Source organism: Stegodyphus dumicola, chromosome 4 (assembly GCF_044657685.1).
Source record: "Stegodyphus dumicola isolate Sdum_Otavi_A_Nest chromosome 4, ASM4465768v1".
Taxonomy (NCBI): domain Eukaryota; kingdom Metazoa; phylum Arthropoda; class Arachnida; order Araneae; family Eresidae; genus Stegodyphus; species Stegodyphus dumicola.
Genome location: NC_140771.1, coordinates 56,172,718 through 56,194,881, shown reverse-complemented (window position 1 = coordinate 56,194,881; position 22,164 = coordinate 56,172,718). Strand labels below are relative to the sequence as shown.

Sequence of the window (22,164 nt, the reverse complement as noted above, 5' to 3'; positions counted from 1 at the left end):
ATCGCTTTTTTTCTTAAACAGCAAGAACAACAAATTCACCATGCATCATTTAAGTTTTGGATATTCAAGAGTGATATAATAATACGGAAGGAAAATCTATCAAAGCAAAAAGATCTCATAATCGTGTCGTATATTCCGGACATCTGGTCGTCAGGTAATCAGAATTCTACGAATATCTAATATTAGTTGAATATTTTTCAATCGCTACAAGATTCCTGATACGATATTTAATTTATAAATCGAGACGTGAGAATATATATTACACACATGTTTAAAACTCAAGAATCAATGTCACGGTGCAAAGTTATCGCGGCAGATTTCCACGAATCATCTTGTGATTTGCTTTCTTAAAATATACGCAGTAAAAATATCGGTGAATATTCGGATTTCCGATTCTTTCATTTAGGGATTATGTATTCACTGGAAATTATACGAAAAGGAAGTTAGCACAACTTACGAAGCCTTTTTTCAAAAATTCAGAATAAATCTACAAACATGAAATTTTCGTAAAGCCATTGTCTCGATTATTTTAAACACAGAAAGATAGCGGGAAAGTTAGAGAAGGCTCACACTCAAGTTGCAGTGCAATTTAGAATCAAGCTAAGGGTTGTCTCTAGGCTTCGTCCAGGTTTTAAACGTGAGATATGATATTCTGTAGAGCGTCTGGGAATCACTACAGAATATTATTTCCCATCTACGATTGTTCAAAATTAATATTTAGCATCATCATCTAAGTGTAATTAATGTTTCAGATTAGCCGGTGGGCAAATCTGATACTTTTTGCAACAAAAGAAAGAGATTATTCCGCCAAATTGGGATTCGGCATTTCCAACTACGGAGGGCTGTATGTTCCGAGGCTGACCGTTTGTGTAATGCTACCCAGACAGTACCGTTGAAGGTATTTAAATTGACCGATACAGCAATAGGCCAATTTCCAGTGGCGGTCAGTTCAGTTTATAACTCGACGCCTGCTTAAGACGACTGCGTGCGTATAGTAGCGGTGTTTGTCTCAGACAGGTAAAATTCGCCGTCAATGTTTGTTTACTTTCGCAGAAACATTGGTCAGTTTCAGAAATGGTTATTTTAAGAAGATGGTCCTCCCGATAGAGTTTATTGTATTTTGAATATGAAGACTAATGGGTACAGTAATAGTTAAAATGCTCAGTTGAATTTATGAAAGTAGGATAAAGGGGGAAAGTCAAAATGATCTCACAATAATAAATAAATAATTTTAAAAAAATGATGGGTGTCATAAAAATAATAATAATGAATTAAAACATTTTATTTTAAATAAAGCACAAGACCGGCAAAAACAGGACACTTTTTATTTTGCTAAAATTACTTTTATTTTTACATTTTTTATTTATCCTTTTGAAATGATATCATAATCCGCTTTAGAATATTAAATATGAATATATAGTTTTGGAATAAAGGGCATAATATTTCATGCTTGTACATATGAGAACATTTGAAGTAGACCTAGCTTTCGTCAATATTTTTGTGTCTTTTCAAATTATATTATCCCTAAAAATGTGATAGACGAGCGATGAGACGGTGGGCTTGTGATATTTGACAAGAGATGAGCGTGTTGTCATAAGACGGCATCAGAGATTTCTTGCTCGTGCTCTGTAATTATTTATTATGAGAGGACTAGATTTTCGTACCGCTTCCCTCTCAATAGTTGAAGTTCGGAATTACTGTTTCCCTATATCTTATTTCGTATTATTTCATGTATCATACGAACGCTTTCATAAAGGTGAATTAAAATATAGTTCTAAAAGTTAAATGATTGATAAGAGAATTAAAATAACTTACTACCTATCGCCAGTAGTTAGCGAAACCTGGCTACTTTCGAATGGCGCACGGTCTCAAAAGAGGTAAAATGATGTTCCTTTTAATGCCTTTGCAAAAACAATATAGTTAATATGTTATGTTAGGTAAAAATATACTTCGAAGTGTTTAGTGGTAATGCCTACAACGTAAGGGGATTAGCCTAGTTTGCCTAGTCCCTCGAAGGCCAGCCATTGGGATTGTCAGTTTATTAAAGGGACGGAGAGGAGATAACATGATAGATTGAACCCAATGACATACTCATCAGCGATCACTAGTGTAGATATATTACTGAGCGTTTCGCTCGCTTATTCTGTGACGTCATCCATTGACGAGGCATTTTTTTCATGTATGGTAATGCTACGTTTAATCGAACCACTGCTGTGAATGATCTCGAGATCGATGATATCTATCCAATTGACTGGTGTACATGCCACCCAGAATTCAACACCTTTCAGCACATATGGGACATTATGGGACGACGTACTCCAACTGGTAAGCCTTTGCGGGAGAACGACTATCCATGTTTAAAACAGAAAAGGAAAACTTCAGTCCTAGGAGTTGCTAAATCAATTGGTTAAGAGAGAACCATGGCGTTGTGATTGCTGCATCACAATTCGAGTAAGACATATTCCCTATATAAAAATCAAATTACTTGGGCATTAGTAAATATTTTTCAATCAACTGTTAACTATGTCCAACTCCCAGGTTTAACCTTTACATAAAATACTGCTACTGCTACTTTCATAGGTTATTTCGAAATTGTTTTTATTATCATATTGTGTCAGATACTGAAAAATAAACAGTTTGCTATATTTGTCTCTATTCGTGTGTATTTGCTCCATACATGCAGAAATCTTACCAATCTTTGAGTTCTGGACATATAAGTTACAGGCACATATGAAATATAAAGGACTATAACAATAGAGAAAGAGTAGAAACGATAGGTAGACGTGGAAAACATAGATCTACATTGTTAAATTTTAAAAACTCTCTTCGTGTAAATTAGAATCTGAAGAATTTGGCTGATATATTTGTTTGTTATTCATGTATTCTTATGTTAACATTATTTACCCTTATGCTTAGACGCATGATTTTAATTTTATGCAAGTTGTAGATAGCATTAGGAGAAACGAGTACCTAAAGAGAGAAAACTTTAGATTGGTTCAAAAATATTCCTCATTACCTTATAGTTTAAAATTAAGGCAAGGAAAAAATGATAATTTCTCTCATTTATGTGCACACGTGAAATTGTGACTCCATCTGACTGCCTTTTTACTTATTTTACATACATTAAGGACAGAAATATCTCGTTAGCTTATATACCTGCTGATCACAATCAGTTAAACAATGATCCAATAATGAAGAAGAAGGCGAAATACTGCCATTCATGGTCTGAAGTCTAATGCCATCTGCAGTACTATCACCAATATTCTAATTCCTGGATTTTGTCAAAAGTAGTTTCATAATATCAACAGAGAAGACATACGCAAATGCATTCTTCAATAGCCACTGCAATGAAATTTAGAGATGAAGAAAACTTTCCATTTACCTGAATGAAAACTGTGAAAAGGATGATAAACAGGGTGGCTGTTGTGAAAAGATTTTTATGTTCTATATCGTCAAGCATAATAACCAAAGAAAAAGCTACAGCTCCTCTCAGACCTCCATATGCCTAAGAAAAAATATAATTAAAAAAGTGGCGTTCTTTCTAAAAATAAAAAGTAAATAAAAATAAAAGGTATTTCCTTTTAACTTTCAAAATTCTTTTTATGTAAAATAAATGCGTTTTGTTAATATGATTGCATTACTAGCTTAAGATACTGAACAATTAAATTCCATGAAATTTTTTATCTAAAAATTTGCATGGAGAAAAACGTTCATAAGAAATTTTCCAAAAATAGATGTGGTTTAAAAATATGAAGTAACATTACTTAAGTTAGTGTATCAATCAATATACACACAAAAATCACCCACATAATTCACAACAATCATCTGAATACTATATTGCATCAATTCTATGAAGCATTCTTTAATTTTAATACCATAAATGCGGAAAAAAAAGATGCTTTAACAAGTAAATAAAATACAAAACTGTATCAAACAATTATTTACATTATAAAATTCGATAAAAAAGTTATAGTATCTATTTATCAGAGGATAAGGCATTCATTATTTTCCATTGAACTAATATTAGAAGATTATTATAAGCTGTAGATAATCTATCTGCATCTTAATCATCATTTACTTCATACTCAGAATCTAATTACTTTCCAGCTGTCTATATTATCCCATAATATATTATTTTTTTAACATCACCAGCGATGGTGACGAAATATTTTTTATATAAATATTGCGGTATTCTAGCTGGAAATTAACTTCTAAGCCATTGATACACATTTCATAAACTTTTATTCCGACCTCTTTTCTACCACAAAGGGGCAATGGAAAGTAGTCAGTCAACAGCAAAGATCTAAACTCCTTCCTTCAACACTGCCACTTAGAATGTCTAAGGAATAATCATCAGACATGTGAATACGTCTTCATTTGGAAACCCCTTTATTTATTTACGTTGTATTTACTAGAAATGAACATTTAATTTTTCAGTCACTTGCATACAAACCATTATAAACTGTTCCTCTTCATTGATGCGATGAGTTCTCTCCAGTTTATTCGCACAATACGTCAATAGAAAAACACCTACAAGTTAGATATTACAATAAATTTCTGTTATATAGTGTAACATAATATCTGTACATAATTCTTTTGTAACTGTTAGGAAAAGACAAAGAATTTTAAAAAAATCATAATAGCTGAAGTTTTCTAATTCAACAAATGTTCGGGTCATTTCTAGGAGATTCTACAAAATCCCTGAGATAATTCTATATTTTTGGCATAGAAATACATATAACAAAAATGTTTTCTTCTTGAAATGTAGTCAAATATTTCTAAAACAGTATATATTCGTGTATATACACATACTCTTGAGAATAGTCATTATTGAAGTTTTAAAAATTAAAAAAGCGAAGAGACGAATCTGCGTTTGGGCTGTTAAATTGAAAATGATAAAAATCAAAAAGTAAAAGTCGGAACGAAAATAAATGAACCTAACCTTTCCTCTCCGGTAAGAGTTACAAAACTGAATAAACACAAATTAATGAAAATTTCAAAAACAGATTCGTTAAATGAAAATTAAAACGAAAAAAAAAATTTTTTTAAAATTACAGAACATGATATATAACAAAATAAAATAATTTTTTATCAATCTCCTCTGTTTAGCGCTTCAAACAGAACTTGTCAAGGGAAAAGTGTTTTGAAGCCTTAAACCAAGTTCTAAGCCTAAAACCAAGACTAGTGAGTTCCGAATACATGTTTAGTTCTTCTGAACCATCTGAGACATAAAACCGCTTTTCAGTACCAAACTTTCACTTAAAAATAATTTTAAATAGTTCACAAATGTTCAGATCTTTTCCCTAGATGCATTCATACTCAAATTGGAGTAATAATTATATACAAATGCTTAAAAGTAGTGAAAAACCTAAAAATAACCTACAAAGGCAAAAACAAACTAATAACATAAACTAAATTAAATCAATAAGAAAGATTCTAAAATAACATTTAATTAATTAAAATTTTATACAAATTTGGACAAAACTGTTCAGTCGAATTATATAAAGCCTATTACATTTACTCGAAAAATGATATATATATTCGTGCGTGTGTGAGAAAAATAATAAATATGTAAAAGATAACTTATAATTTAAATCAGCAGCGTAATTTACTTAGCAGCGTAAATTAATTTCCCTGCTCTGCTCTAAAAATAGTAATTTCTCTTTGCACCGCGCCATTTCGGGACTAATCCATGCCACATTATTCTTACATAATTCTGATGATGTAAATGGAATTAAAACTCAAGCAACCAATAAACATTTTACAACAGTATTAATTATCCAATTAAAATGCACTGAAAACCAAACTCGGGATGTGTGTAAGCGCTACATAGCCGATAGATTTCTAGTGCGGGGGCATTATCCTAATATACCGTGACAGCGAACAGTGGAGCCTTCGCGCTAGTCGAATAAGACTTAACACTACCACCTTTTTTCCCTGAGGTCTTATAGTAGTGTCATAAGAAAATTGGCCTATTTACCTTAAAAGTGTGTTATTTCACAATTACATCAAATTTAGTAATGCTATTTACAGACAGGTTAACGAAATCCCTATGGGCTCTAACTCATCTTCGACGCTATGTAACTTATATACTGCGGAAAAAAAAATTTGGACAGTTCTATATCTTTCCTTCTACTGGGCCGATTGACAAAATTCAAATTGCGTTTTTGGAAAGGGCGACTTAGGATATATATTAGATTTATACATAGCAGTGTTCTAACATAGGTATTTTAACACAAAATCGGACTTTTCTGAAGTGATATGCCATTTTTTCTCATATTTCGATTCTACGATTCAAATTATGCCAAAATATAAAATTTTATAAAATTTGGTGTGAAATTTACCGAGAAATTCAAAAATTTATCTTGGCGCATTTTTTTCAGTTTGCGCCAAGAACAATTCTCTTGGCAAACTTCTTAATTTATAGGAAACTGTTTTTCTACTTTAAGATTATGTTACAAATTTTATACGTCATAATACAAAAAAGTTTTCGAAAAATTTTTTTAAAATGTTTAAAAGTACAAATTTTAAAAATAAATTATGAAAAAGGTGCAAATTATATTTGGATTAAGCCTAAATTTCGAATTCTGGAAGAAGGAATCAAGTAAGTTTAATATAAAAAAGAGAGCTATTAATATATATATATCAAATTCAATTAACACTGAAGAGCTAAAATTTTGAAAGCTAATGTTTTAAAAACTACTCGTGCGATTTTTAGAAAACTTGGCAGTTTGGCATAATTTGAGTCGTAAAATAGAAACATGGAAAACAATTGGCATGTCACTTCAGAAAAATCCAATTTTATGTCAAAATACCTACATTAGAACACTGCTATGTATAAATCTAACACATATCTAAGTCGCGCTTTGAGACATGAAAAACGCAAGTTAAATTTCGTCAATCGGCCCAGTAGAAAGGGAGGTATAGAACTGCCTTTTTTTTTTAGCAGTGTACCTCTTTGAATTTCATTTCCAAAAAGAGCTTAATCATGACCAACGGATCTATTTTTCAAAATTTTTACAGATATGTGGATGACATCTTAGCAATTAATAATTGAGAAAATCGAAGAAGCTAGTGTCTATCCACCTTGTCTGAAATTTAAAAAACAAACCATCAAAAAGATTATATAAATTACTTATTTACAAATACTAGAATACAAAAACTAAAAAAGAAGAGCTTTTCAAAAAGAAGTCTGACAATTAATCTACTCATAGAAAGCAGAACCCCCAAATTTAAAATTTGCGAAACATTAAAAAAATAGGCATTAACTACAGTTTTTAAATTACATGCATACAGCGATATACGTATATATTTTGCTCTCAAACGAGATGCGGGTGAAGTAGGATGGCTATTAGAAAGTAATTTAATGTTCATTTGTAATTAATTTTGCGTAATACAGTGTAGTTATTCTCTTGTAAAACATGTATGTACTACCTCAGTTTTTAGTTTAGAAGAAACTAATCTGACAGCTTCTGTTAAAGCTGTAGATTTAAAAGTGATCAGATGTTAATCTCGTCTGAAAGACATTGTTTAGGTGGATGACTGCCAGATGTGATCGATGTGCCAGGCGATAACTGCCAGATGTGATAGAATCGATCAGCAGATCAAACACAAATGGACATATCTAGAAAGGTGAATATTCCCCAACATAATTTCGAGAATTCAGTACCGCTTTCTAAGCATAGGAAACAATTATCTTTCTGTTTAAGGTTCTGGTCTTCATATGACTGTAGCGTATGAAGACCGTTATCTGTCACCGCTATCTATGAAGACATAGTTAAGCTGTCGGAATGGAATTTCATTGTTACTCAAATAACCACTAAATAACATCATTTCTGGTAATGTGAGACTCTTGTACCTTGCCCCAGGGTATTCTTCATCAAAACTGGGACGCAGCTGCACAGTTGGTGCTATGGAATTATGCCTGTATGGCAAATGGTGAAACTCTGGTGGAACCATTATACCTATTACCGATAGCATATTTCACAAGTGCACATCTGTGTAGCTACCGAAGGAGTGGCTTCTAGGATGAACCAATGAGCATCCAGTAATATTTCTGTCATGTCACATGACGTTTCGCGTGCTTTAAGATTTAAGCAAAAGGGTTGAAAATATTCTGCCACGCAATTTTATGTGAAAAATAATTAAAGCATCGTCGATTGCTTCTGAAACTTTTCATTGCGAAGTTAAATCAATTACAGGAAATTTTGAAGATTTTACTACTTGGTTGAAATAAATACACATGTTGGATACTTCGCAAAAAAATCGGTGTGAAATATTACTTAATAAGTGGTAAATAAGATGAAGAAAGAAATATGTGATAAACATCTGAGCCCAAATGCTATCTTTACAGAAAATTATGCGTATGAGAAAAATATTTACACCAGTTATATATGTAAATAGAAGTCAGCACTTTTTATTGCAGTCTATATGAAAAAGATGTTCTATAATAATAACCAATGCAGAATTTTATTCAAAGTGAACTTTACTAATTTGCAATCGAATACATTTAGTGTGTTAAATTTCACATTTAATAATTACTCACTCTTAAATGTACTGTCTACACAAGAAATACTCATGAAACAGAGTGAATTTATTGTGTTCACAACGAGCATATTCAAATTATTCACATATAATTTTTAATGTTAACTATGGATATAATCAGATCAGATATATATTCTGAATCTCACCCTTTAAAATCAAAAGAATACAAGCACTGAAATAATAAATAATAAATTCATTGTAATACTTTCAGTCATTCTCAGCTCTATTTAAAAAAAAGAAAAAAAATAAAAAAAATAAAAAAAAAAAAATACACTTGAGTTCTTTTAATCCACATAATATGCCCAATCCTAACATTAATACATGACAAAAATAGCGAAAGTGAAATGTCAGCGATTAATCAAACTCAGAAAACGAAAGCACTACGAGGCCATAGAATTTATAACTGCGAAACAAATGCAAATTAAAACGCTCACATGCACGAAGATTTAGCGTCACAAGAGCAATAGCAGCTCATTGGTCCATTTTCGAAACTCCTCCCTCAGTAGCTACGCTGATGTGCACTTGTGAAACATGCTTACCGATATGGTAATTATACACGCTGGTAATCAAAATTAAAAAATAATGATAGAAATAAAACGTAACTGAACATTTAATTTTGATGACTAGTGTACATTACTGATACTGTCTATTACTTTGAGTTATCGGTAACTCGCCATGGACGGTTTGGAGACCACATTTAAACGTTTGTATTCGCTAACAAAGCAAAACGTTGAATGAATTTTGGAAAAGCTACTAAAGAGTATTTGCTGATTCTCCCCCTTCCAAAATATACGGAGACCACGGAGACCATAGGGAGCATAATGATGTTTGTACAATAAACATTTAATTATGATACATGTAATGAGCGATTATATTTTGCAAAGAAGCTCTTAAACCCTTAAATATTACAGGAAAATTTGTAAAATCTTTTATTCACAGTATCTGTATCTATGTCCAGTTTGTGAATTTGTTTCAGTTTTGCAAATTTAAGTATCACGTACGTTGAATCAAAAAAGTGCTTTTTAAGTGCTAATTCTTTCCTTGTTTTTAAGAGTTGTAATTACTTTGCATTTTAATACAAATATCGCATTGCTCTCTGAAGACAGATTCTACTTAGAATTAGAATAAAAGATCATTGGCTTTCATTTTGTCATAACACTCCCAATTTGATGAGGTATGTGTAAAAAATCTTTAATTCAATCATTTTGAACATAGGACTCTTTTTTTTTTTTACTAACATGTGACCCATCAGCGGGCATATGATTCAGACCGTTGAATGCTGGGAATGTGACCCGGGTTCGATCCCATTCGGATAGGCTGCAAGGTTGGTTTTCGGGGTTTCTTAATGTGTAACGCTAATATAAACCAGTTCCCTTAGCGAGTCCTCCTCAAAGGTACTCCTCCCCTTAGGTAGACAGCCTTCGGGTGCTAAATAACCTAACCTAACCTACTAGCATGTAGGTTAATATCTAATAAATGTATGTTTCATTCAACAGAGAAATTCATTTCGTCTAGATCAGTGATTCTCAACCTTTTCGAAGCTGCCGCCCTTCTAAGGAGCGAAACATTTTTCAACGTCTCCCTTTGTGAAAATCCTGTAATTTAAGTACGGGAAAAGGGTTTCCTGAATTATAAAAAGCAAAGATTCTAAGTGACTTCTTTCCAGTTGACTTATGCACCAAATTTGCTTGATTTAACTCGATAGTTTTGCCTAGACGGTTGTAGAGACATTAGGTATATTTTTGGAAGCAGGCAAGATGATAAATATGCAACGCCTTCGCCAGGAATCGAAACGCGGATCTCTCAATTACACGCTGAGGGTGCAGACCACTACACCACGAAGGCTCGTTAATAAGGCGGGAGAAATACCTTATAAGCTAATTACATTCCTTTTGTTATATTGAAATGAATAATCCCAGAAAAAATTGCCTAAGCGATGTTTTATATTTAAAAATTCCTTATTCTTAATTAAATAATTAAGAAAGAACAGAAAAAAAAAAAAAAAAAAAAAACTAAAAGAGTAATATCAATGGACCAATCAAGTATGATGAATGGGATGTCTGTGCTTAATGGTTCGGAGCCAGCTTCTGAACGTTCGGTTCAGTATTTTTAAAGAGATGAAGGCACAAGTCCTCTCTTTCCCCGATTTGGAGTCGACTTCCCTTTTCTGTAATTAGATCAGCCACAGCGCTTGTTCCTCGCTCGACAAAGTAGAAGAAAGGGAAATCAATTAAAAATTTTTTGACGGTATATTCCACAATCCTGGGTAGAGGTGACTGATTTTTTTCTTTTAAGCCAAAATTTAGTGAGATGATCACCATTTTGGAAGCTGGCTTTCAAAGTTTCATTAGTTGAAAATTCGACCAGTTCTTCCTCTGCTGTCTCAGTATTCATAAAAGGGTTCATGACCCTTTTATGAACTTTCAGGAGTTTCTGAGGAAACTCGTGAACTTTTTCTGAGGAACTTTCAGGGAGAAAATATCCCCAATCCGCTCAAAAGTTCTGGTGCAAAGACTAAAGGTGTTGACAGTAAACATGTTTTTCATCGAACGATGAAGATCAGACAAGATTGGAAACTGGGTGAACTCGTTGCGACTAAATTTTTGCTATTTCTGCTTTCCTAAAAAAGTGAGTTTTTTTAGGAAGGCAGAAATAACAGAATTTGCTGTGATCAAATTGAGCTCTTCACCTTGAAGCTGCAAATTAATTCCAATGAATTTTGCAAATAAATCGGTCATGCAAGCAGCATTAACCTGTAATTGTAGTAATTTGTCTTTCAGATCTCCATTTTTCTCTTCGAGGAACTCAAGTACAGAGTCGAAAAGATCCCAGAACTTACTGAGGCAGGTGCCTTTGGAAAGCCAGCGAACCTCGGTGTGATTGAAGCAAACGACTGAATTCTTCATTGTTGTCCTTACACAGTTGCCCAAATAATCGATCTTTGAGAGCATTACTGCGAATTTCATTCACTATAGATGTGGAATATTGTAACGAGTGATGCAAACGGTAACTGAGGTTTTTGTAACTAATTACTGTCTATGAATCATGCCGTGAACAGCTAAAATACTGGGTACCTCTTTCTTCAAAAGAGCAACGAACCCATTGATGATGACCTTACCATTGCAGGATCTCCATCGGTGGCAGCAGACATAATATTCGCAAGAGGAATATTTTTCTCATTAAAATAATTTTTGACAGTATTAGAAATAGATTCACTTTTAGTACCTGCAATCAAATTTTTTGCAACAAAGCATCTCTTGAATAATTTTTCCTTCCTTCACAACCCGGACATACGCTAACAGTGAAGCCTCATTAGTACCTGGCATGGTTGAGTCATCATCCTGAAGAGAAAATTAGGTGGGTAATAAAAAGTTTGCATAACGAAGCTTCAACATATTCCGCCATGACATCAATTCGTCGCCGCACTGTATCATTACTTAATAGGACATTTTTTATAACACTGGATGCGGGTGGATGGTGTAAAACCGTTTTTAAAACTTCCTTGACAGCCAGCAGTATTAACTTTTCGCTCATGGTATGACTTTCCCCAACTTAGCAATTAATTTTGATATATTATAAAAGGCTATCAAACCACCGTCGAAATTTTTTTGATGAGGTTGCTAGTACAGCTTGGAACAGACGGTGTTTTCAGAAACTCGGCTCTGATGTTCGAGAAAAACGACAAACTTTTATTTTGTTTGTCAGGATGAATTTTTTTGCAGATTCGTCTCACCATTCGTAGAAATGCATAAGGGGAGCCGTCGCGTAAGTTCGTTTTATTGCTGATACAAATGGTGTAAATCGAATAATCGATTTAATAAATTTTTTGGGGAGTTTTAAAATTAAGTTAGAATGCCAAAAAAACATGCTCATCGCCTCGCCCTCTTGCTGCCCAAAACATGTTCATCGCCCCTCAGCATTCTTCCACTGTCCGCTTGGGGACGGTGCTGCCTCCGTTGAGAACCAACGGTCTAAATTATGCTGAATAATAATTATTATTTTTAGCAATAGCATTTGAACATACAATTCACTCACTAGAGTGTGACACGTACACTCAACACAAACACATGAAAAAGATGATGCTGAATTATATTTCTAGGCTTTCGCTAAGTCTTATCTGAGATTTCTGTTATGAGCTATGTTAAGGGAAACAGCTCTCAAATCAGTTCTACAGATTTAAAATTTACAGAAGAGACAAAATCTAGATTTTTAAGAGTTTATATTTAACAAGAAAAATACTCACTCGCGAATCGGACGATTAAGCAGAGACCTGCCGACCACAGAACGAATCCTGTGTGCCAGACGTGTTGATCGTCCACGAGAACCATTCCCAAGAATAGGAAAATGACCGTGTCACATACTGCACTGCGAAAAATACAATTATATTACAGTCTGTTTCATGACATTAGTTTAAGTGTAAATATCTATCCTAACTCCTTGAAATAATCCAAATCCTGATGTACATTAACAGACAGAAACGTATAATAGGATCATTAAACGTTAGAAAAATATTATTAATATTGTGTGTTATTTTTAATGCAACTCAGTTTAAAGTTCAAACATAATTTGTAAAATGATCAAGAAAATCATTGCTTATCAAACCCAAAATCAATACTATAAGAAACTTTTACACGTCCAGAAGATTGTAAAATACTTTCTTTTGCTTAACCATTTTCTTATGCGGACTGTTAGTTATTAGGTTTACTTTTCTTAGTTTATTTTGTGTATTTTATATGCGCACTTTGTAAATACGCAAGTAAAGAATGAAATAAAATGATTTAAGAGCAAATGTTAGTTAATTGTTAATCGCGATCTTAAACAGGATAATCATACCTAAGGACTCCCGAGGCTAGGAGAAACGAGCTAACTATTCCGAGAAACGAACTAGTCCATCGCCTATGTTTCGTTGAAACTTGTGTCTCGCCTAGCTATGCTGCGGTTTTGGAAACTGAATTAAAAATGTTCCGTTTGAAGCTCTTTCCCTCATATGATATCTCCAAAGAACTGGTTTTTTGCTTAAATCAACGCATCAGATATGGCGGAAATAAAAATTCTGGGTAATTTGTTTTTGACGCGCTGTATAGGATAGGTGTGATATCGGTAGTTGTGCCCTGAGCGTGCCTTTTTTTCCAGCAAAAATGAGCCGTGAACAGTTGTAATTTTAAAGGTCTCAGGTCCACCCAGGGATTTAAATCTCACAAAAGGTTTCAAGGATATAAGTTTAGTTTAATGTTCAGTTACTTGAATTAGAGAATGGAACACTAGGAGAGTCGTATCGAACTTTATAAATGAATTAAGAACAGAAGTAAAACATAACCAGATACTAATTTACTATCTTTTATCAAAAGCATATTATCAACATTTTTAATAGCTATATATTGCCAAAGAATATTATTTTGTTTTCGGCTTTTGAAAAATGTTATACTTTCTTCATTGCAAATACATTTACTCTTTTCTCACCTATGCTAGTGCAAATTTCCATCGTTTTGCTAGCGTTTAACTTCGCTTTTACGAAAGATCTAAATCAACATTCTTTTCGGTTATGGAATCTTAAGAGATTTTCATTCAAATTAAAAATAGAAACCATGGGTTAGTGTTAGTCCTAAACAATGATCGTAAAAGTATCAATCGTAGTAGGATTAGATCTTAGTAGTATCGATCGTAGTAGGACGTAGATCGTAGTAGCATTTTAAAATAGGGCCCTAGGCAGAGTGTTTTCTCAGGGCCTCTCACTCTCCTTTTTCTTAACTTTCCTAAAGCAAAAATAAGACAGGACAGTAATGAGCGTACAGAGCATCAGATTTTATCATATGGGATGATAAGGGGTACTGTCCCATGACTGGTACTTCTAATCCAATGAAGCATCCTAAAGAGGCTCCATGCCGAAAAACATCGCGGAGAAACAATGCAAGGCGGAAACGTCGTGGTACAAAGCATCGTGGGAGAAAAGAAAGCAAAGAGAAAACATCGCAGTTAAAGCATCGTGTTATAAAATATAGTCGTCGAATATATCATGGTAAAAAATAAATACCTACAAATCGTCCCATGACGATAACATTGCAGACATGCGTTTTTCGGGTTTTAAAAGCTGTAAATGCATATTCGCATGATGATTTGTGAACGCAAGAAGGAAAGAGGACTATTTTTATTTCATAATTTTGAATTTACTAATACATTTTTGCTGAAAAAGTAAGAAAAAAATTTAAGCATTTAAAAGCTGTAAATGAGTAGAAATTTAGTGCAACTTATAGCAATTAATAGACTTTAAAACTTACTTAGTTAACTAATAAACGTCATAGATAAACTGATCTTTTTTATAAACTTCTACTGATAATATTTCATGAAAAGTTTAGAGAAAGGAAGATAAGTAACTGCTTGAGATTACCTGAGTCGTTTAATTAATTGTCAAATTATTTTCTTTCACATTTGTTAATTTGATATTCTTTTAGTAAAAATTATATGATTATGAATTTCGTGGAAAATTATTTTAAAAAATTCGTTTATTCTTAAAGTGCCGTTAACATTTTCATGTATAGCGTGCAGTCAATTATTTGGATGTCGATTTATTAATTATAACGAATATCAGCTACATATTAGTTCAGTAGAGCATTCATTTGGATTTATTGGATTATGCAAAAGAACACCATTACTATCTGTTTAAAGGAAAGAACATCTTTTTGGAGTACTTTCTCAAGAGATGGTTCATATCAATGTTGCTAGAAAATTTAAACGGAGTTTGATTTTAGAAATTATATATAATTACAGTGAGCTCTCTTAGAAAGACTTGTATCTCCCTAAGACGACTAGTGCTTCTGGGAACAGAAATAAACATAGGTTTTAATCATTACGCAAGATGACCGCATCTACCCAAGACTGGAAAGATATGGTATTCTGAATGGTCGCTTTAAGAGGATTCTTAATATTTAACTTTAAGTTTACAGATTTCTTATAAGCACTTTAAAACAGTTATTTAATTTTGAGGATATACTTTATTCGAAAATGTTTTAGTTATTTACTGAACTTTTATAATGTACAGCGAACTATTTTTTTAGGACGAACACCTGTGTAAGTGACCAGTATAGTTATGAAACTTTGGCATTAAATCTCATCTTTCTAAGACGACTAGCTTCATAGAAGAATAAATCACTTCGAACCATTAATGGTAGCATTAGAGAGAGGAAGAGAACCATTATATTTATGTTCTCTAAAAACATTTAATTTTTGATTCCTTTTTGTGAAAAAAGTTGAATTATTTGTCGTTTCTTTTTAAGACATAGTGAATCATTTCGTAGCAAGTAGAAGTAACTAGTAATCGGTTTAGGGTGAAAGATTATTCGAAATGTTGATAGGTAGGTATTTTATCATGGCTGCCGCTAAACTGTTGTAAAATTATCCCTTAGGTTTGGTTTGGTTTAGTTTGTAACAGACTAAGGTTATCTGCCTAAGGGAAGGAATGCTTTCGTGGAGGTCTTTCTAAGGGAAACTGGTTCGTATATTCGTTACACATGGAGAAAATCACGAAAATGCCCATTCGCCTGGATTCGAACTCAGGTCGGGACTACCAGTGTTCAGCGAGTTTACCGCTCGGTCGTTGGTGGGCTCATCACTTTAGAAATCCAACTCAGGTAAGAGCATTTTAAAGGAAACTGGATTACAGTTAGTATTCAGAGCAAAAGTACTGATAGATGTCTTTTAGTTTTTAAAGTCATGCTTTTGCTCGGTGTATCTTAATCTTCAAATATATTAATTTTTTATAGTAAAATTACATTCAGTTTCTGAGTGAGATTTTATTTTTGCGGCGACTCTTTGTCTACGGAATTTTTTAACTAGAAAATCTGAAGTGTAAAATGTAAAATACTCGTAAGAGCTTCATCAGTCTGGCGTTAAAGTGCCCTTACAGCAGACAGTTTTCAAGGATAAAAACTTCATATATTTTACTCTTTGAACTTTTATTTTGAATGCATGAAATGTTTCAATGTTTTTTTTAATTTAAATAGCCAATTCTTTGGAATAAGAAAAGAAAATGTCATTGTTTTTATGTATCATTTGAAATGTTTTATAAGCATATGATTTTGAATGTCAATCATAACTAAAAATTACCATCTGAGATCACTTCTCGCATGATTGATTATTTTTTAATAAAGGTAATCAGAAAGAATCCTTTTTCAGTAAAATGAAACTATTTAATGCTTCTGCTCACTAAACTAAAAACATCTAAGATACTTTAAAAAAAGACATTTTAAAGAAGACATGTTGTTTTTTATAGTCTACATTTTAAACCGAACAAAAAAAATTTTTTTTTTAAAGTAAACTTACAAATTTTACGGTTATTTTTCTTATCTGTAATTAACTGTACTTTCAGTTTCTCAATTCATAATAAGAAAGAAAGATACGCTCTGAAGCTGAATCATTACAAGATCTACTACTAGGGTAAATGCAGAATTCTTATTTTTTCTAATTACCCTACCGTGAACAACAAACATATGTTTTGTTTAAATGATTTTTTTTATTTCACCAAACCAGTGCATGGCAAAACATTTTCTTCAGTTGTACTTAACAGGAAAAAAAGGCTTCTGTACCTCTTTTTCCCATCATAAAAACTCTGCAATGTTCATTATTGCATCTGCATGTAATAAGAGCGACAAAATTTTGCATATAAATTTATAACTTTATGAAGTAATTCATTTTCACACTTCGATATGCGTTCTCTTTAATATTCATGGAAGGCTTAATTAGTATGTTGGTTGTGATTCATAATATTGTTGCGTTCTACGCGTTCGTCGATTTGGAGTGATTGATGGCAACACTTGATGAAGAATCAAAACACAATTTATTCGTCAGTATTCTACAGGACAGTTCCAAAGATGCGTTAAAGCCCTCGAAAAACTACGATAAACACGCTGAAACAGATATCAGGTTGTAAACTCTGAACTCAATGTGCTCAAGATAAAACTGCAAGTCCGCGTACAGGCAGGATATTTATAGCTTTTGACACCGCCTTCGAAAACATTCTCTGGAAGCCCGGTAAGAATTCGTTCTAGAATGTTCTCGCTCTGTCTACGGTATATCTCCAATTCGGTCGCCAAATGAACAATTTTGCCAAATCTGGCAACCCTGTCTTTTCTTTCCATTTTCTGGCAAGCCTAAACCGGCTTTGCAGGAAAGCTACCTTACCACAGTTGGACATTTCGCAGCACTGCCCCTGTAAGGATCTTAAGTTTTACTAACGTTTATTTTATTTTAAATCTTTACTATCACTTCTTATTTTCTACTTCCGGCCAGAATTATAAGCGTGAAGGATTTTATGCAAAGTTTGTCTGGCGAACGCCAAGTACTTAAGTTGTAGCTTTTTGCCAAGCAAGAGAGAGAGGAAGCAGTAAGTCAACGCAGGCCGCTTACCTTAGACGTTACGCAGTTGCTGATTGCCTTCCAGGCCACAGGTTTTAATCCTCTTGATAAATTAAAACGTATTGTAGTGTTCACAGTCTCTATGCTACATACGCTTCCTGTTATTATAAGGCCAATCTTCCACGTGCATTATTCTAAAGTTGAATTAGAGTTTAGTTTTATTTTTATACTTTTACGTTAGACCCCGAGTGGCGGGTCATTGTATTCCGAAGTACGGAAGTTATTGTATATAGAGAAAAATAAAGGGTTTTGTATACCCTTCGTCTGTATCCTGTCTACTTACTACAATTAGTGAACATAGCTTTAGTAAGCTCTCTGTTCCTAGTCAGGTCCTTGTATGTTCCCGAAGAAGGTTAGAAGGAACGTTGAACCTGATAGTGGCGCCCAACGTGGGGCGAATAACCATGCCCGAGTTTCAAGAAGAACCTGTGCTGCCTGCAGAAACGGCTCAGAATCCAGAAATGCCAGCTGCCGCCCTGGAAGGATTCGGTTACATCGTCCAGACCATGCGCGCTTCGATGAAACCAGAAGCAACGTTTAACGGAAACTCACCGGTAACCAGTTTTTTGGAAAAATTGGAGGACCACTTCATGCTCTACCCCGTGCACGAGTTTCAAAAAGTTACCTTAGCTACCAGCGCTTTGAGGGGCCAAGCGCTTAACTGGTTCAAATGTATCGGCAGAATTCTCTTGGGTCAAGCAGGAAGTCCCACCTATACTTACGAGAATTTCAAGACTGCCCTACTAAAAGCCTTCCCTGTTGTAACGGATCGTGCGAAATTAGAAACGGAACTTTTTAGTATATATCAACAAAGAATCGAAAACCTCTCGAGCTTTATTTTAAGAAAAATTCACGTTTTCAAGCTCTTGTATGGAAACCGTCCGGATCCTGAAATAATTCAAGTGATTTTGCCGAGGTTACTGCCCCAAGGGCAAGACTTTATTGAATTAAGAAATCCGACTACACTGGAAAAGTTATTTGAGCTAGCAATCCAGTTTGAAAGTAGAAGAACGGCGGACGTCGAAAGAAGACGCCAATATCAACAGCGAAACCAATTTGGTACGCCAAGACTACAGCAAACTCAAGCATACGGCTACGGAGAAAAAGCGAATCAGTGGGCAAGGAAACCCGAGCATTCAAAAACAGCCGGCGAACGTCGACAGTTCAATAGCAACCCAGGAAAAAAGTCTCAAGGCCAGTGGAAAAAGAAGGAAAGCACGGAAAGGAAAAATAATTTAAACTAAAACGGATTTCTGCTGACGAGAGGGTGCGGAAATCCGAAGGCCACGAAAACCCCTCTTCCTACAAGTTAAATACAGTAATGGTGAAAAATTTGACTCTTCCGAAGATTGAAGTCTTGGTGAATAATATCCCAGCCACCGCACTCCTGGATACCGGCGCGCAGTGTTCCTGTGTGGCAGAGGAGTTTTTTAGAAAGTATTTTCGCAAATACCGCATATATAATGCGGATAATACAACAGTGTTAGCGGCGCAAGGGGAAAAATGTAAGTGCGTAGGTAAAGTACCTTTGTATATCCGTATCAAGGACGAACAAATAAAGGTGATGTTTTTTATAGTAAAGAATCTGCAAGCACATTTAATCTTGGGGATAGATTTTCTTTCAGACGCACAAGCTACACTGGATTTTAATGAAGCGTCCCTTAAGCTGACAATGAAACCAGTGCGTGTAGAAAAGGCTGAACCGCCAAGGTTAAATCTTGACCACCTGCCTAATGACGAGCAAGATAGAATCCGACAAGTGGTAAGTGAATTTGCTTCGTTATTTAGTGATATTCCAGGATTTACTCAGGTTACTAACCATAGTATTGACACCGGAGATGCATTGCCAGTTCGTCAAAAACCATACCGGTATGATAAGAATAAGGAAAAAATTATAGAATGGCATATTACCGATATGCTACGTAAAAAAATCATAACGCCCATCTCAAGTAGTTATGCTAGCCCGGTGGTTTTATGTAAGAAAAATAATGACTATCCTTTGGAGCATCCAAAAAGGTGGAGATTCGCAATTGATTACCGTAAATTAAATTCCATAACGAAATATCCGGTATATCCGTTACCGATCATAGAAGAAATTTTAAGGAACATAAAATCAACCAAATTTATGACGACTTTAGACTTAACGACTGGTTATTTTCAAATAGGGGTGAGGCCTGAGGACGTGCCTAAGACTGCGTTTATAACCAAGTCTTGCACTTATGCATTTTTGCGTATGCCGTTTGGCCTTTCAGGCGCCCCGGCAACATTTCAGCGATGCATGGACATTGTGTTAAGACCTGTTCTTGGAAAGTCCACATTTATCTATTTAGACGATATCATTATTTCTAGTGATAATCTCGACCAGCATGTACAGGATTTAAGACAGGTGTTTTCTTTATTAAATGAGGCCGGTCTAAAAGTTAATGTCGAAAAGTGCAAATTTGCAGCCCCTGAATTAAAATATTTAGGTTATAAAATATCTCGAAAAGGGATCGAGACAGATGAATCAAAAATAATCGCTGTACAAAAGTATCCGACTCCAAACACGGCAAAGAAGCTCTCTTCTTTTCTAGGACTTTGTTCATATTATAGGTCCTTTATAAAAGATTTTGCGGCTATCGCTGAGCCATTGTTAAAATTAAAAAGGAAAAAGGCAAGATTCTCGTGGACGGCCGAAGCCAATAGTGCTTTCGAAAAATTAAAACAAGCATTAACGCAAGCCCCTGTGTTGAAATTTCCTGAAAAGGATGAAAATTTAGAAATTTCAGCGGATGCTTCGGATTATGCGGTAGGAGCGGTACTTTCGCAAAATCAGCAGCCCGTGGCATTTTTTAGCCGAACTTTAAATCAAACACAAAGAAACTATTCCGCGACCGAGAGAGAGGCACTTGCAGTTCTGTTAGCAGTGCAAAAGTTCCGAGTCTATTTTGGAAAGGCGCCGATAACAGTATACTCTGATCATGCGGCGGTAACTAGAATAGTACCTCAGGGTTTAGAGTTGAAATTAGAGTGTGTTAAGAGGTCTCGTTATGTTGAATTTTAACACGTTAGTGTTTTGATTGTAGGAGGAAGTGTGGCACACGTAGACAGAAACACATTCGTGTTTGGTGTTCTTTTACAACACATGTCAGAGAGCACGGGGAGAGATAATTAAAATAGTCATGAATGAAATAAGAATGTTAAGAGAAGTATATTCTATATGTTATTTGCAATGTCATTGTGTAACATTTCATTAAACTAGTTTTCCTTCCAGATCTCTGGAAGGAACCAGAATTGAATAAGAGCTCCTGTTTAGATGCAGTACAGATGAAAAAAAGTTTGTTGTATATCCTGGGAGCTGCTATTGTAACAAATTTCTTTCTTTTAAATTTTCTAGTTTCTAGAGAAGTTATGTTGTAAAAGATTGGCCTCGCGTTAGTTTCTAGAGCTAAAAGTTTTCAACAAGGTCGTTTTAGACCTCGGTTTCAAACTAATTAACTCTGGCGGGAAGTATGTAAGGATCTTAAGTTTTACTAACGTTTATTTTATTTTAAATCTTTACTATCACTTCTTATTTTCTACTTCCGGCCAGAATTATAAGCGTGAAGGATTTTATGCAAAGTTTGTCTGGCGAACGCCAAGTACTTAAGTTGTAGCTTTTTGCCAAGCAAGAGAGAGAGGAAGCAGTAAGTCAACGCAGGCCGCTTACCTTAGACGTTACGCAGTTGCTGATTGCCTTCCAGGCCAGAGGTTTTAATCCTCTTGATAAATTAAAACGTATTGTAGTGTTCACAGTCTCTGTGCTACATACGCTTCCTGTTATTATAAGGCCAATCTTCCACGTGCATTATTCTAAAGTTGAATTAGAGTTTAGTTTTATTTTTATACTTTTACGTTAGACCCCGAGTGGCGGGTCATTGTATTCCGAAGTACGGAAGTTATTGTATATAGAGAAAAATAAAGGGTTTTGTATACCCTTCGTCTGTATCCTGTCTACTTACTACAATTAGTGAACATAGCTTTAGTAAGCTCTCTGTTCCTAGTCAGGTCCTTGTATGTTCCCGAAGAAGGTTAGAAGGAACGTTGAACCTGATAGTGGCGCCCAACGTGGGGCGAATAACCATGCCCGAGTTTCAAGAAGAACCTGTGCTGCCTGCAGAAACGGCTCAGAATCCAGAAATGCCAGCTGCCGCCCTGGAAGGATTCGGTTACATCGTCCAGACCATGCGCGCT

At 34.5% G+C, this 22,164-nt stretch overlaps 1 protein-coding gene across 5 annotated transcripts in view; it reads right to left on the bottom strand.

Moving 5' to 3' along the window:
- LOC118188716 (Na(+)/H(+) exchanger protein 7-like) overlaps positions 1–22,164 on the bottom strand; it is a 329,360-nt gene that overhangs the window by 39,111 nt on the left and 268,085 nt on the right. For all 5 annotated transcript variants that reach the window (XM_085814914.1, XM_085814916.1, XM_085814918.1 and 2 more), the window contains 3 exons: positions 12,788–12,909; positions 4,454–4,530; positions 3,383–3,505 (listed from right to left, as the gene is read on the bottom strand). In XM_085814914.1, the coding sequence (XP_085671040.1) occupies positions 3,383–3,505; positions 4,454–4,530; positions 12,788–12,909 (322 nt within the window). The remainder of the gene's footprint in view (positions 1–3,382; positions 3,506–4,453; positions 4,531–12,787; positions 12,910–22,164) is intronic.